Below are 16,716 nucleotides of genomic sequence, written 5' to 3'. Positions count from 1 at the left end.
CGCCTCCGGGGTGCTATTTCGCGATTAAGTAGACCAGATCTGAGAGTCAATGGGAAAAATGAATGGGGAAACTGAGTATAGGACGGAGGGGAACCCAGCGGTTGTGAAAACCATATGGTTGAAACGACCGTGAAAAACTGATCAATCTAGACTACTTGATTGTGTCATATGAGTCAAAATAAAGCTTTTTGAGCCACTTTTCTCACGGTTTTTTTGACAGAGCGCAGGCGCAGTAGTTCCATAACGGCACGAGAGCAACGGCTTTTCACAACTGAGCATGTGCACAATTTCGCGTGCGCCGATGCAGCCAGATGATTGGATCACTGGCAACGCAGCTCAGCAGGCACATTGGCTCTTGTTACCAGAAAGGCGGGAGATGTGCGGGTAGACGCCATATTTGCGTTACGAATCTTCACCGTTAATTTCTATGGACCCGTCCTATCTCCCCTTACTAGAATATATCTCTGCTCCAGGCCCCAGGCCAATGTTGTGCGACGCAACATCAGGCATCAATGGGTTAAAACATATATACAGTTAACAAACTTTTTACAGTTTCTTTCTAAGACTCTTAAGGTTTATATTGGTCCTCAAACTCTACATAAGCTCTTCCTTTTCCCCTAAAAAGGGCTAGTAGTATCGTTAAGCATAGTTACATTTTTCAACTCAGGACCATAGCAAAACGAGAAGTTCTTCTATCCCTTCTCCATGTGAAACCCGGTTACAGATCTTTCCCAAGCCTCTCTATTTCATCCAGGCAGAAGTCCATGCCTTGAGTGGTGGCGTACGGAGACACCACCACCATGCGGAAGAAGTTGATCTCGTCGTTCAGGGGCTGGTAGCCCACCATGGTGGTGCCCTCTTTCATCATCCGCTCCTTCACAGTTGAAGGCACCTGCCGATGAACATGTAGTCATTAGCCATTAGTGTCTACTGAATAACCAACAAATCATCCAGAACACTGGCTTACTGTGTGCAGAAATGAGTATTTTTTTTGTCTATATCGTCTATTTCATGCATATTTTCCAGAATACTGGCTTAATGTGTGCAGAAACAAGTATTTTGACCATATCGTCCATTTCATGCATATTTTCCAATTCCAACCTGTATGAATATGAAAACCTTTTAAAGCATTCCAGGTAATGCACATTTGTGTGTGATGAGAGAGGCTGTGATCTAATGAGACCAAGATCCTATATCAGATGCTTAATTCTGTACACAATGTAGTTTAACATTATCAAATGCTACTAATCCTCTTTTTGTTACTGTAAATATATATATATGTAAGGGGTGGCATCTACCTTCGCCAGTTTTTCTTTGTAGTCTGGAGAGTTCTCCTTTCCCCTCAGACTGGGTGGAATGTACCAGAAGCACACGTTCACAAACTGGGGCTGTTTACCATAGCAAGAGACAAAGAAAGAAATAGGTAAACGTTTCATGAAGAATAGAATATACTGTATGTAGAATATAGAATATCAGCTTGAAACATTCCAACATCCATGGGAAAACAGCACATCACTGGCTATCTTTATAAACTGGCATTAACTATCAAGCAATAACTATTAAGCAATTCAGTTAGCACAGGGCTGTACCTCATATAAGAGTTGAAAGCCTTCTCGTTTCTTGATCTCCTCAGTAATGTGCCTGTTTAGAGTGAAATCAAAATAGGGAGATTGACCAGAATATGATATGGTGAAATATGTTGTGTATTTATACATACATTATTACTCGTACATGGATATGTCATGTAAATATGAACTATGTTCAGTATTTTCTACTGTATGTTCTGATACATTAAAGTTCTATGTGAGATTTAATTTAATAGAAAGAAATATTATTTGAAAGCAGTGATCCCGAACACCAGTAGTATACACTAAGTGTAACCTGGGCAGGACCTTGCGGTGTCGAAGGCCCTGTCTATCCTCTGGGTGATGCCCTTGGTGCCGATGGCTTTCCACAGCAGCCACAGCTTCAGGCAGTCCACCTTGCGGCCGCACTGGACAGTCTTGTCCCCGGTGTCCAGCCGCATGTCATAGAACTTGTCCTGCTGGAACAGGTATGTGGCACTGGCACTGTGGCAGCGCTGCATCAGATCCTGCAATACATTACATTACACTTAGCAGATGTGTTTATCCAGAGGGCAGTCATGGGTGAGCAGGTAGGGCGTCAGACTTGCATCCCAGAGGTTGCCGGTTCGACTCCCGACCCGCCAGGTTGGTGGGGGGAGTAATCAACCAGTGCTCTCCCCCATCCTCCTCCATGACTGAGGTACCCTGAGCATGGTACCGTCCCACCGCACTGCTCCCCATGGGGCGCCACTGAGGGCTGCCCCCTTGCACGGGTGAGGCATAAATGCAATTTCGTTGTGTGCAGTGTGCAGTGTTCACTTGTGTGCTGTGGAGTGCTGTGTCACAATGACAATGGGAGTTGGAGTTTCCCAATGGGCTTTCACTTCACTTCACTTTCACTTCCTAAAAAAGCTAAATGCACTACGCCACATACTTTTATCCAGAGAGACTTCCAAATGAGGCCCTAAACAAGCTAAATATCTGTACAAAATACAAATCGACATAATTGTGTACAAAAGCTATGGACTGTTGTTGCAGATTGTTTTAACCGAGTGCCCCCAAAATCAAAGAACTAGACCTTGGCAATCAGACAGTGATCATAGGCCTACACATGACTGTTTATGCCCGTTGGCCAAAGGCATCAGACCCTGCAATACATTACATTACACTTAGCCAGGTACGGAGGGTAACTACTTTACATTTATGTAGAGAGAGAGGGTCCGAGGCACTCTGAAGTCCGTATTAAAAGTCCTTTATTAATACATGGACACCATATAGCCGACGCGTTTCGGTCGCGTGCGACCTTCTTCAGGGCTAATAATTTGAATAAGCCCTGAAGAAGGTCGCACGCGACCGAAACGCGTCGGCTATATGGTGTCCATGTATTAATAAAGGACTTTTAATACGGACTTCAGAGTGCCTCGGACCCTCTCTCTCTACAAGTTTGCAACTTTGGAAACCGATGAGCACCTGAATATTTTCACACTACCCCACAGATGCACTCATCCATTCTCTTTTCTTACTTTACATTTATATTTACATAATGCACATTTACATATCAAGCTACTGCAATTGAGTACTTTGTTTGAGTGATTTGTAGTTTTTACAGATCCTGCACGACCTTATATTCCACTTAAAAGGAGATACGTTTATGCAGAAAAAAATTCAAAATGAGTTCCTAAATAAGAAATACAATTATATTATATAAAAATATTACCCTGCATTTATCGTGCAAAAAAGGCCAGAGACAAGCTAAATTGTATATCAAATCTACAACGTTTTGCTCTGCCAGGGTGAAGGAAAGGGTTGGCGAGTTGAGTTAGGAGAACCAGCCATTTCTCTGTACTTTGATCTTTCAACCTGTAGGTCGACTCAACCTGTAGGCCAAAAATGCTTAGTGCGTCTTTAATGGTTCCTTTCTTACCGTAGTGTCCCTCAGGAGGAGGGCAGAGCACTGTATCCCTGCCGACAGCATCTTATGGGGGTTCCACGACACAGAATTGGCTCTTAAAAAATAACAGACACACACACACACACACACACACACACACACACACACACACACACACACACACACACACACACACACACACACACACACACACACACGCACATGCATACACGCACGCGCGCACGCACGCACGCACGCACGCACGCACACACACACACACACACACACACACACACACACACACACACACACACACACACACAAATGAAAAAAAATCCCAAAAGCATTACCTATTTAGAAAATACATAATAACATGGTTTCCTGTCACAGCTTACCTGTCAATTCCTTTCAGAAGGTGTCTGTGAGTTTTGGAGAAAAGCACACTTCCTCCCCAAGCAGCCTGTTGTATGGGCAAAATAAAGTTACAATTTGCGCAGCGAAAATTCTAAATACATGTTCAACATAGGAATGGTTGGGGAAAGACATGGCTACAAACTATAATTCAAAATACAGTCTAATTATTTAGGAGAAATGTATCATTCTTTGATTTACTGGGTCCTAAATCAATCATTCTCTTATTTTACATTACATTACATGACACTTTGCTGATGGATTTATTCAAAGCAGATATTAAAGTAATATCTAAGGGTATTGGTTGCAATCCATAGAGCAATGTGGAGTTAAGTGCCTTGCTCAACGGTTCTTCATCCATAGAGGGAGGAAGGGATTGGTAAGGGCGGGAATTGAACCTGCAACCCTGTGATCTTACGTCCAAGTCCCAAACCAATACACCACGGCTGCCCAAATTATTTAAGAGTATAGTATAAGTAGGAGAGACCTACATCTACATGCATCCACAGGGAGTTTTTTTCACAGATATCCGCTACTTTGTCCAGGGGATCGAAGGATCCACGCACAGTTGTCCCCGCCATGGCGTTCACATATAAAGGAACTGCCCCCTAAAATACATACATCACAAATCAAACAGATTAGACCCTACTGACAACATAGTCCTCTAAATGACAGTGACTAACACTACTTTTCTTATGTTGATATGTCTTGGTAATGCATGATATAACAAGAAGCACTCTATTATAGAAACACCCATACCTGTACATGTAAAGTAAAATGCAAGCATTTTAAATAGAAGCACAACTTAACTTACAAAAGCTAGTACTAATTCTACACACAATCGTCCCCTCATGAGCTTTACTTAAATGTAATAAGTATTACTTGGATATAACCTCATTGCAACAAATGGCAGCATTTTAAAATAAAAAACTCAATATCTTACATATTACAGGTAGGCTATGTTCAATGTTATAACACAATAACAACATCAACTTTGCCTGTATCCATACAAGAACAAAGGTTAACAGTCTGGACTAGGGACAATAGGAAAAAGACAGAGCGCCTTCCATCGGAAATCCATCCATCCTATCCATTGAAATATATCAATGCTCTGACCAAAATGATAACAACACCCACCCAGGAGCAATACTATCAGAACATGCATACAGTGATCTTGCATACATTACCATACTATCAGTGCATGCATGCATACATATGATCTGGCATGTATTACCATACTATCAGAGCATGCATACCTGTGACCTTGCCAGCTTTATCTTCTCTTCAAGGTCGTTGGTGTCCATGGAACCTCTAGAATAAGGATTTGAAGAGGGCAGTGAAATACTATATGACTACATCCATTATGTCCTCACATGCTATGGAGGGACAATGCATATTTTCAAGCATTTTAAATAGACCACTGAGGCTACAAAGAGTTTTCCCTGTTATTAATGTCCTCCAACACATTTGAAGTCTGGTTAATTAGGTTAATGAAAAAAAATAAAAATTAGACCCAAGAATAGATGCAGGAATATCTTACTGGTCATTTGTGTTGACAGAGTAGACATGATCAGTTCCAATGCCAAGGAACGCGGCTCCCTTCATCACCGAATAGTGACTCTAGAGGACACAGAAACCATGACAATAAGATGAGGCGGATAATACATATAATAAATGTGTTAAGCATTATTCATTGACATCTTATTTTATATGGGGATATATATATATTATATATATATTATTATTTATTATATTATATATTATATAATACTGACTCATTGTTAAGCATTAGTTATGCATTTGTTAAGCATAATTCATTGCATTTTTTACTTCAGTTGTATTTCTGGGGTTTTACAAACAAATCCTCATTTTAAGCATCTCAACAATGGAATAGATATTGTCAGTCAATGCGTGAATCTTGCTTAATGCAGCGGTTTTAGGTTATTGCTGTTATTACTGACTGAATGCAGAATGAAGGACGCAAGTGTAATGGCAGAAACACATCAGAAGCGACTGAGTGACACTGGCGACAGAACAAATCGATTTTGTATGGAGGAACTGGCGACAGAAGAGACAAAAGCGATTTGGGCGACAAGAGGGGATTTGGGTTGCCTGGTTAACACCAGACCTAATCACAAGTGAGATTAGGTCTGGGGAGTTGCCTATTGTAAATTCCGTATGGGGCCGGAATACTTGGCTATTATGACACACTGCCCTGCTCTCTGATTGGGCAGAGAAACTGTTAAGGTCGGAATGCTTGTCCATTATGACACAGATCCCATGATCTTGTACGTTATGAGTCATCCTCGCCATACTGTCTTTCAGATCGAAACGATTGTGTAGAACTAAAGGCAGTATGGGAGTTCCCAGGCTAGGATTTGAGCGACTTCAGCGACAGTTTGTTGTTAATGCTAATTAGCTACGGTGCTTTTAGCGGTCATCCTCTGTCACTTTTATTGCTCTGGTCACTCTTGCTATGAAGACAGTCCAGTGAGTCTTTGTTAGCCAGGCTACGCCCTCCTGGTAAAACAACACCTTTGGCGTTACTTCTAGTCAGGTCAAGGGCAATGTTAAATATCGTTTCTGATCTCCAGAAAAAACGGGAACTCCACCCACTTCGTCGGAAACCAGTCAACCAGTAGCAAACCTAGGGAGGCGAATCAACCATGCCGTTTGGGAAACGTTAATTGTTATGCTCTTGGTCAGACCAAGTCTCGAAGAGATTTGAAAGTCAATGATAAACAAGTCTTTGTAGCTTACGCGTAAAATTATTTTAAACTGACGTATACAATGTTTGAAAAAAAATCAACAGCATTTTCCTGTTTCCTTACCTCCCGTGAGGCGAAGATGGCGAGTCGTGGCAGAGACCAGAGTCCCTGCTGCTTGATCTGGGGGAAGAGGTGGTAGCGCGCCAGGTTCATAGCGGACATGTTGGACAGGGAGCCGCCAGCACAGAAGATGCCATCGCCACTGGACCAGCCCACCAGGGAACGCATCTTGGTGAGAACCACCTGCTCCATCAGCACAAACACCGGAGCCACCTCATAGGTGTACCTACACAGAGGATAAAAAAGAGTACAGTAGAGTACTGTAGAGTAGAGTAGAATAGAGTGCAGACACTTAAATATTACAACCTGCTTGATGAACTCAAACACCGGAGCCACCTCACAGGTGTACCTACACAGAGGATGGAGTAGAGTAGAGGAGAGATATAGTGGGAGGGGAGTTAAAATCTCTATTATCACAAACACCAGAGCCACCTCATAGTACCTACACAGCAGGGCTTGACATTAACTTTCTCGCTTGCTGGCCATTGTGGCTAGTGGTTTCCCCAAGTCACTAGCCATTCAGCTATTCTACTAGCCACACATTTGATATTGTTTCTTTTTTTTCTTTATCATGATGCTGTACATCTAACCTCAGAAGATGAGGTGCTAAAGCAAGAAGATGAGTGCACAGCTTTCTACATGGAAATAAATCATACAAATAGAAACTGAGCAACTGGGCTTTCTTCTTGAACTTCTACAAGCAATTGATAAACAAGGGACAAAGTGCAGAATATTCTGATATGCCATACCATAGAATAATCTACCTACCAAATTGGCTAGTGACAGTGAAATTATTACCAGCCACAAGTTTTGGCCAGTTGACAGGTGTTCGTGTCAAGCACTGCTACACAAAGGATGTAGTAGAGTAAAGGAGAGATATAGTAGTGTTGTGTTGGGATCCGTGATTACAGTATAACCTACTCCATCGATACAAACACTGGGGATTACTATCCTACTCCATACCTATGCACAGATCAGACATCTTGATTGTTCATTGTTTACTTGACCTGTTCCCTGGAGTTGTCTATGGCATTTTATGGTGCGATTTGTCTTATTTTATTTATTTATGATGTTTTATCTTCAGGGTTCCCACACCTTTTTCATGAACAAATTCAAGCACTTTCAAGCACCACATTTTCAGTTTTCCAGCATCTTTAAACAGGTCGCGGGAAGGGGGTGTGGGAGTCCTCCCCCAGAAAATGTTGGGTTTTTAAGATGCAATTTCCTGCATTCTAATCAATTTTAGGGTGTCAAATGGTAAATCCCATCTGACATCTCACTCCCTCAGATTTTCAATGTACCTGAACAATCTATTTCTATAATTTGGCTTACCAAGTTTGACTTGACACAAATTTCAAGCATTTTCAAGCACTTCACCAAAAATTCAAGCATTTTTACAACCTTGAAAACACTTCATTGAAATTCAAGCATTTTCAAGGAATTCAAGGGAACCCTGTATCTTAATTTATAACCATATTTATGGTCCTCTTAACCTTTCATCCTTTTATTGACCAATTGCACTTTACCGTATGCTTGTCCTGTGTTATCTCTAGTGTATAAGTGTTTTTATATTGTCTTGCGGCTCCTTAAATCAGCCCTTTTGGGGACAATAAAGTTGAAAGTTGAAGTTGAAAGTCGGCCAGCTTGAAAGCGTTGACCTGTGGTCTCACAAACACCAGAACCACCTCATAGGTGTATCTACATTGAGGTTATTACAGTGGACAGTGGTGTAGAGCTGTGTTGGGATTGTGGGATTGTGGGATTGTGTTGGGACAGTTGTGTTGTGATGGGATACTATGAAAAAACTGAAAGAAAAGTCCGCGACACCAAGCTCCCGTTGCTCTTATTTTAATTTGACATTTCAGGCAGCATGCCCTTCATCAGACTCATGAAGGGCATGCAGACAGAAACGTCACATCTACCTACCAAATTGGCTAGTGACAGTGAAATTATTACTAGCCACAAGTTTTGGTCGGTTGGCAGGAGTTAGTGTCAAGCACTGCTACACAGAGGATGTAGTAGAGTAAAGGAGAGATATAGTAGTGTTGTGTTGGGATCCGTGATTACAGTATAACCTACATACAAACACTGGGGATTACTATCCTACTCCATACCTATGCACAGATCAGACATCTTGATTGTTCATTGTTTACTTGACCTGTTCCCTGGAGTTGTCTATGGCATTTTATGGTGAAATGTGTCTTATTTTATTTATTTATGATGTTTTATCTTCAGGGTTCCCACACCCTTTTCATGAACAAATTCAAGCACTTTCAAGCACCACATTTTCAGTTTTCCAGCACCTTTAAACAGGTCGCGGGAAGGGGGTGTGGGAGTCCTCCCCCAGAAAATGTTGGGTTTTTAAGATGCAATTTCCTGCATTCTAACCAATTTTAGGGTGTCAAATGGTAAATCCCATCTGACATCTCACTCCCTCAGATTTTCAATGTACCTGAACAATCTATTTCTATAATTTGGCTTACCGAGTTTGACTTGACACAAATTTCAAGCATTTTCAAGCACTTCACCAAAAATTCAAGCATTTTTACAACCTTGAAAACACTTCATTGAAATTCAAGCATTTTCAAGGAATTCAAGCACCAGTGGGAACCCTGTATCTTAATTTATAACCATATTTATGGTCCTCTTAACCTTTCATCCTTTTATTGACCAATTGCACTTTACCGTATGCTTGTCCTGTGTTATCTCTAGTGTATACGTGTTTTTATATTGTCTTGCGGCTCCTTAAATCAGCCCTTTTGGGGACAATAAAGTTGAAAGTTGAAGTTGAAAGTCGGCCAGCTTGAAAGCGTTGACCTGTGGTCTCACAAACACCAGAACCACCTCATAGGTGTATCTACATTGAGGTTATTACAGTGGACAGTGGTGTAGAGCTGTGTTGGGATTGTGGGATTGTGGGATTGTGTTGGGACAGTTGTGTTGTGATGGGATACTATGAAAAAACTGAAAGAAAAGTCCGCGACACCAAGCTCCCGTTGCTCTTTTTTTAATCTGACGTTTCGGGCAGCATGCCCTTCATCAGACTGATGAAGGGCATGCTGCCCGAAACGTCACATTAAAAAAAGAGCAACAGGAGCTTGGTGTCGCGGACTTTTCTTTCAGTTTTTTCATGGTATTTTTGCTGTTCCTGCACCCAATCTTTTTGAGACGGATGTGCGTGTTTTTCTCTCAAACTACTTGTGATGGGATACTTGCAGTACTGTATAACCTACTACTCCATCAACACCATCATAGATGTGTACCTACAAGAGTAGCCCATGTGGAATATTTAAACATCATCGTAAATGATTTACTAACCATGATCAGTTGGTCCGTCGGGGAATAGTAAATAATTCAACAAATATCCCACTAACTCTTATGTCACAAATGTTTACAGCAGCTGTAAGGTTCAACGCAATGAAGTAAAGAGTGACACAATGACCTGAAGAGTTTGTCTAAGGAATATGATTGTGATTTTGGCCAATGTGTTTCATGCACATTAGGAACAGGTTTCATTAGTGTATGAACCCAGTGAGCAGAGTGTTAATGATGGAGGGTTTCGGTTCTTACAGGCTGGTATTGAGGGTCTCTGTGAGGTAGCGTCCAGCCAGGGCATGGTAGTCCATTCCAGAAAACTGCTGATTGAAAAAGTGGGGATGGCCTGAGACACAAACATACAGTAGAATTAGGAAGTTGTATTCATCATTATCCTCAGTGTTGTTTAAAGGGGCACTGTGTCATATTTTTAGTAGTTTATTTGCAGACTTTTTATACGTGAAAAGGGGGACCTTCTCCATGGTAAATATGAGTTCATTACTTAGTAGATATTCATGAAAAAATCAAATTCAGCAATAGGCAGCACGGTTTCAATGAGCAGCATAGTTGCAATACCTACTCTGGCCACAATTTTACACAGAGCACCTTTAAGCAATACAGAATTAAAATTCATATTCACAAAAGTCAAAGGCATTAAATTGTAAGCAACTGGACCAGTAGTCCTGGACTTGAAACAACACTGGGTAAGATCTGAAGATTCACTTTCATCCTAGTTATGTTGTTCGGCCGTGGTAATTTTTAAGCTACTGGGCCTGCTCCAAAAAGCTTCCAAGCGCCACACACAAGTCCAGTTGCTTACAATTTAACTCTTTTGATTTTGTCATGGCAGAATTGAGACGGCTTAAGTCTAAAAGCCGCCTATCATGCATGTCACTGCTTGCCACAAGGGCTGATAATAAATATTACATATTTAGTTTTTACTATGTTGATTATTTGACAGAAGAACACTTTAATTGATAAGATCTTACATTCAGTCATCCATGTGCAATGCATGTCCATGTGCAAGAGTTCACTCACTGGTTTTGACGCTGTATTTAGCAACATCCCGAACTCTTGATAACATCTGATCATGGGATTCCCCCTCGTCTCTCAACTCCAAATCCATCAGCTTCTCCAGCTGAGCTGGCTCCTGCCACACACACACCTGCAACAATATCACCACACACACCATGACCACTGTTAGCCTTTACCAGGTGGGAGGTTATTTTCCACACAGACACATTTTGTTAAGTTAAACGTATAATTCCTTGTTCAATTCAACACACATTGTAAGCAACTTATGTCAGTGTCATCCATTTGGCACACACATGGAGGTCAAGATCATAACTTGATTTACAACAATGGTTTACACTACGGGAACTATAGTGCTTGGCAGGACAAAGTCCCTTTCATAGCCAGCAATGAGGAAAGTGGGTCATCCTCCTTTGAGTTTATGAACTCTCAGGCGTATACTGGATCAAAGTTTTGCCAGACTAGGTCTCGTAGCCTCTATGCCATATAGCCTTACCTTCTCTTTCGCATTCGTGCCCTTCTGAACAGCCTCCTCAAAGATGACTTTAAAGGCCTCTGTGAGGAAGTGCTGTCCCTCCGCATGGCTGAAGACCCAGCTCTCCTCACCAGGATCACTCATCCCATTCATGCTGCTCATCGTCTGTGCTGCATGTGGGAGGAGATTGACCATTACATAGAGAGGGAGAGAAGGAGAGGGAGGGGAAGGAGGAGTGTAAAAAGGAGAGAGAGAGAGAGAGAGAGAGAGAGAGAGAGAGAGAGAGAGAGAGAGAGAGAGAGAGAGAGAGAGAGAGAGAGAGAGAGTTTTATTACCAGTTAATGTACCTCACATAATTGGACAAATATGGGCTGAAAAGCATACCAAGTAAAACATGTGTGACATTGCAAAACATATAATCCCTGTGAGAGTGTGACAACTGAAAGAGGTTAATGACTTTACCTGTTTTAAGTCTTTATTAAAATATTCTCATCTGACAAGTTGTAGCGTCAAAGAAAATTGCCTGTTGTCCACCTGACATACGTAAGAGCAGTGGACGTGATCGAAATATAAATCTCCAAGAGGACAGTAAACAGTTCTTGTAATTCAAGCAATCATTCGGGTTAAGAAACTTTGGGTGTGTGACAAAACTGTCGTGTGACAGGTGAGTTGGTTTTCAGAATATGTGCACTACTTTATGGTTTTCAGAATATGTGCACTATTTACATGGAAATTGCATTTCTTGCTCTCTAATTCAAGCCTCTCAACGCCCCCTCACTATTTAAAAGCAAAATCAGAGTTGTATAAAGTAGAAGTACTCTTACAGATGTAATAACAACCCTAGTGGTATGATATTACATGGTTTCAACTTTGTAATAGCATGCTACTAGTGTTGTAATTACATTTGAAAAAGTACTTATACTTCATACAACTCTGAACAAAACAGACTAATGCCTTCCCCGATTGCTATTGAGCATTCCCCACTCTCTGTAGCAGCCCCTGTTGAGAAACACTAGCATAGAAAACCCCTACTTGACATGCATCCAAGCTCTCCTAAGAACTATGTCGGGTCTCTCTGTGTGAGTTCTCATTTAGCAAAGGCCTCCTAAGTGGCCTATTCCTTATGGAAAAATACAACATATAACAGGATGGCAGTTTATTCTGTAGTACTGCAATACTTTTGTGTCAAAAAATGCTATATTATGCAGTTAAGTGCAGTATATTTTTTATATTGTGCATTGTTTTGCATCCAAAATATTGCACTTAGTCCGGTAATACTACTAATATGTTTATTTTAATATAATGGCAGTTTTGATACTGCAATACTACAACACAGAGTTATTTTACAAGGGATAAGTTATGACACTCGAGTTGTGAATGAAGGGCAGTGTCACCCTGTGATGTTCAACACTGAGTCATTCAATAAATCAGAATGCAGTCACTTCCAGGAAGCAAAAGTCAGAGGACCTATAGCTGTACAGTAACTATAGTTGTACATTAAAGCTACAGTGTGCACAATGGTGGCCAGAGGGGGTATTGCAACTAGGCAGTGTAAATGCAATGTTGTGCACAGGCAGACAGGAGAGACGGAGCCCACCTCTCCTTTTGTTTTCCTTTCGTCTCAGAGAGGGCGGGTGAGGTCTCACCACATTGAGTAAATCAGTATAGGACGGTTTGCACTCTGCATAGAAAGTTCAGATGCTGACAGACAACCCCTAGACGTTGCTGACTGTTGCTGAGAAGGCTACTCACACTCCAATTTATATGCTTTATTCAGCCAACATAAGTAAGCAGTGGCTAGAGAGAGAGAGAGAGAGAGAGAGAGAGAGAGAGAGAGAGAGAGAGAGAGAGAGAGAGAGAGAGAGAGAGAGAATGATACTCACAGTATAGCCTACACTGTAACAGTCTGCATGGCTTCAGTACTGCCCCGAGGCGATTGGCTTGGACTCGGAATGGACTGAACATTGTCTGGCTGTTGTGTTGGATCTCCTTGAAAAGTGGCGTTGAAAATAAAGTGCCAGAAAGTTATTTTAGGACTAATGCTCGTTCAAAGAATAATAATATTGTAATCTTTCGGAATTTACATTTTTTTTTAATTAAAGGACAGATGATCCCTTCAAAATATAAACTGTTCTAAACTATGCATTCTGTTGCTTTCCTTGAAGGAAATAACGTCTCAATGGAGGCATCCAAGTGTTGTTTCGTCTCCCCCCTTAGAGTACTCTGAACTGGCTCAGGCTAACAGTACAAGGGTGAAGATGTGTGAACGGAGGTGAACCGGCAAGATGAAACGGCATCAGGGTGAAACGCGATACTGGTGGAGAGAGCAGAGTCCACATCACAATAGACATTATGGGTCTAACTCAATATCTCATCCCCCATCCTCTCCTTGTGCTTGTGGCCTTGCCTCGGTGCTTGTCTGATGCCCTGCCTCTCTGGATAAAACAATACAGTGTCCCCGCTATCAGCATAGGCACAATGACTTTTGGGGGACTTTTCCCCATTCAAATGCGAATGAGAAAATGATCTTTGACTTGTGCTTTCGTGAGATATTGTATAGCATCAATGATGACTTGCCTCGCATCATTAGGCCAGGCCACAAAGAAAAGGAGAGGATGGGAGGTTATATATTGAGTCAGACCCAAAGGCTACAACACTGGCCAAGATTGCACGGCAAATCAGCCACTGCCTACTAGCATTATAGATGAATTTACAGGCTAAAAGCCTATGGGTTATTGGTGAAGCAGACTTTGTGTTCTAGTTTTTGTCAACTAATAATAATAATAATAATAATATATTTTTTAATTATATATTGTGATTATATACTGTATATTACTACCAACAAATCAGTGTGCATATTCCACTTTGCCATTCCTGTTTTATTCTTCATTCCAATGCTGAATTTCCAAAAAGCTGGACACGTTTTACATGATGATCAAATCTGTGACACAGATAGGAAAGGATAGGTAAAAAACGTAAAAAGTTTAAAGTATAAAAACATGCACCCACACACACAACAGGATTTTTGAATGCACCTGCATGCATTATGCATTCTGAGCCCTTGTAGTTTATCAACGTGTATTTCAAATTCCAGTCCCCATTTAAAAAATATAGCCTAGTATGGCCCAACTTTATGTCTACCTGTCCGGCAGGTACACATAGAGATTGAATAATAACCTGATGGGCACTGCTATGATGTGGAAAACTGTTGAATTCATTGCTCTCCAATAACAAATCTGATCAAGAATCATTGAGGAGAAAGTCGATGTCTTCAGGGTCCAGTGCCCAGTCCCCTTCAGACAGCAGAGTGTGGAGGCGCTTAGGAGTGGCTTCTGAACGCTCACGCATTTTCCAGACACGTAGCATGGCAAACACCTGCTCTACCACGTTGTTGGGGTTATCGTCAACGATTTGCTCCAACTTTGTTGTTTTGATAATAAGCGCCATTCTGCCGAACTGCTTCCAATGACGCCTCATCTTCGCTGCGACCAGCATCAGCTGTTTTTCGCTCACTACAGCTGTGAAGGAAGAGCATGTTTGAGAAAATAATGTGGTAAAGGAAAACAAGAAATTGCACACACCACTGTTTCTCTTTTAAAGTTGTCAGAGTTAAATGACTCACTGTTTGTGCATGTCTGCTTTAGGGGAGGCTCTTCTGTTGGCATTGGCTGTGGTCTTTTGGTACCACATTTCTCTAGGGAAAAAAAGAAAATGTTCTATGCAGATCATAATAAACGACAAAAAAAAATGAAAGAGATTTTGTGACGCTCTGCGATGTGCATACCAGTGGTAGTGGTGCCGATGTGGGTCGTCTTCAGAAACTCCAGTTTTGGAAAGGTTTCCTGGAATTCTTCCTCTTGCATGCGACGAAGGAGGGTGTTCGATTCGGAACTGCCCTTTCCAATAACAGTATCAAAAATATCTCGCAATTTTTCGGACGGTTTTTGAATAGACTTTATGTTAGTGTACTCTTCCCGTGTCAGTAAACCGAGAGAGTCGCTGTGTGTTAGAAGGAAGTCGGGCTCTCCAATCATCATCTCAATCAGTCGAGGCTTTAGTTTCCTCAAAATCTCATCGCTTCCCACAGTAGGCTTATCACCTTCCATCTTTTTTTCCTTAACGTCGCAATAATTCGAAGTATGCTTATGATCTTCAGTGGGTGATAAATACAATTCAAATCATCCCTTGTTTACATAACAATAATCATGCACCCCGCCCACTTGTCAGTCGCTAGCTCATCCAAAACAAAACACGTCTTCTGTCCTGTCAAAAACCTAAACTACAGATGCAAAATAAAGCCCGACGCAGCTTACATTGTATATGAAGCAGTGGTAAACTCTCTTAAGAAATTTCCCACGTACTTACAGTAGATTGTTAGCTTTTGCACATGCAGGACACCACAACAAAAACAGAGGGAAAAGTTTTTCTAGTTCTGTGGTAGGGCGTCGTTACTCCTTCCTAGACCAGCACTGTACTGCCACCTCGTGGGTGGAGTAATGCACTAACCAAGGTAAACTATCAAACTTATTTATTTATTTATTTACACTAGTAATTGGGACTGCAAATTGTGACCATAGGCCTGTGTCTTTGTTTGTTTGTTTGTTTGTTTGTTTGTTTGTTTATTTGTTTGCTTCTTTCTTTCTTTCTTTCTTTCTTTCTTTCTTTCTTTCTTTCTTTCTTTCTTTCTTTCTTTCTTTCTTCATCTGTTGGTTTTGGCATTTCCCCCACATCTCTCAATATTTTAACTCGTTGCTTTGATGTCATCTGTTATACAGTATAAATGAACCAAATATGGCTAAAACCTATATGCCTAACTCTGCTTACGTGCATAGATGCTCAAACGTTAATCCCAAATGGTGTCGTGGGATACTCCAACCCCTTTCCCCAGTCCTCTCAGTAAATTAATTTCAAACAGGAAGTCCTGTGTTATTCTGCCAGAGAAGCTAAACTGGAGCCAGCACAGAGTCACATAGTCTTCCAGTATCCATTTCCTGCACTTGCTGGGGATTTTATTACAGTCAGATTTGTTTGTTTTATGTTTAGGTTATCATTTAATTTCCCAGAGCTGAGCCACCCTGTGGATTAGTGTGGAATGTGTTTCCCGCAGAACATTTAGCCTACTCAAAGTGGTGGGGGGTAAGCCAGTGTCAGATAGGCCTATGTGACTATCATCATTGGAAAGGCCCTGCTGTGCCATTT

The 16,716-nt window shown here is 41.3% G+C and overlaps 2 protein-coding genes across 2 annotated transcripts; both read right to left on the bottom strand.

The window, feature by feature from the left end:
* Nucleotides 1–473: 473 nt before the first annotated feature.
* Nucleotides 474–15,934, bottom strand: csad (cysteine sulfinic acid decarboxylase). Its single transcript, XM_063208143.1, has 14 exons — nt 15,883–15,934; nt 11,539–11,687; nt 11,049–11,175; nt 10,266–10,356; nt 6,699–6,921; nt 5,408–5,487; nt 5,124–5,178; nt 4,359–4,475; nt 3,852–3,916; nt 3,490–3,571; nt 1,893–2,092; nt 1,590–1,641; nt 1,299–1,388; nt 474–892 (listed from the first exon to the last, which is right to left on the bottom strand). The coding sequence occupies exons 2-14, from the start codon at nt 11,677–11,679 to the stop codon at nt 719–721; spliced, it is 1,497 nt and encodes a 498-aa protein (XP_063064213.1). The 5' UTR covers nt 11,680–11,687; nt 15,883–15,934; the 3' UTR covers nt 474–718.
* zgc:174906 (uncharacterized protein LOC571548 homolog) lies at nt 14,442–15,931 on the bottom strand. The gene is made up of 3 exons (XM_063208145.1): nt 15,302–15,931; nt 15,140–15,211; nt 14,442–15,035 (listed from the first exon to the last, which is right to left on the bottom strand). The coding sequence occupies exons 1-3, from the start codon at nt 15,621–15,623 to the stop codon at nt 14,758–14,760; spliced, it is 672 nt and encodes a 223-aa protein (XP_063064215.1). The 5' UTR covers nt 15,624–15,931; the 3' UTR covers nt 14,442–14,757.
* Nucleotides 15,935–16,716: the final 782 nt, after the last annotated feature.

The sequence above is a fragment of the Engraulis encrasicolus genome, chromosome 10, assembly GCF_034702125.1.
Source record: "Engraulis encrasicolus isolate BLACKSEA-1 chromosome 10, IST_EnEncr_1.0, whole genome shotgun sequence".
NCBI classification, from domain to species: domain Eukaryota; kingdom Metazoa; phylum Chordata; class Actinopteri; order Clupeiformes; family Engraulidae; genus Engraulis; species Engraulis encrasicolus.
The sequence above is the reverse complement of the archived record's forward strand: the minus strand, read 5'-3'. Positions and strand labels throughout refer to the sequence as shown.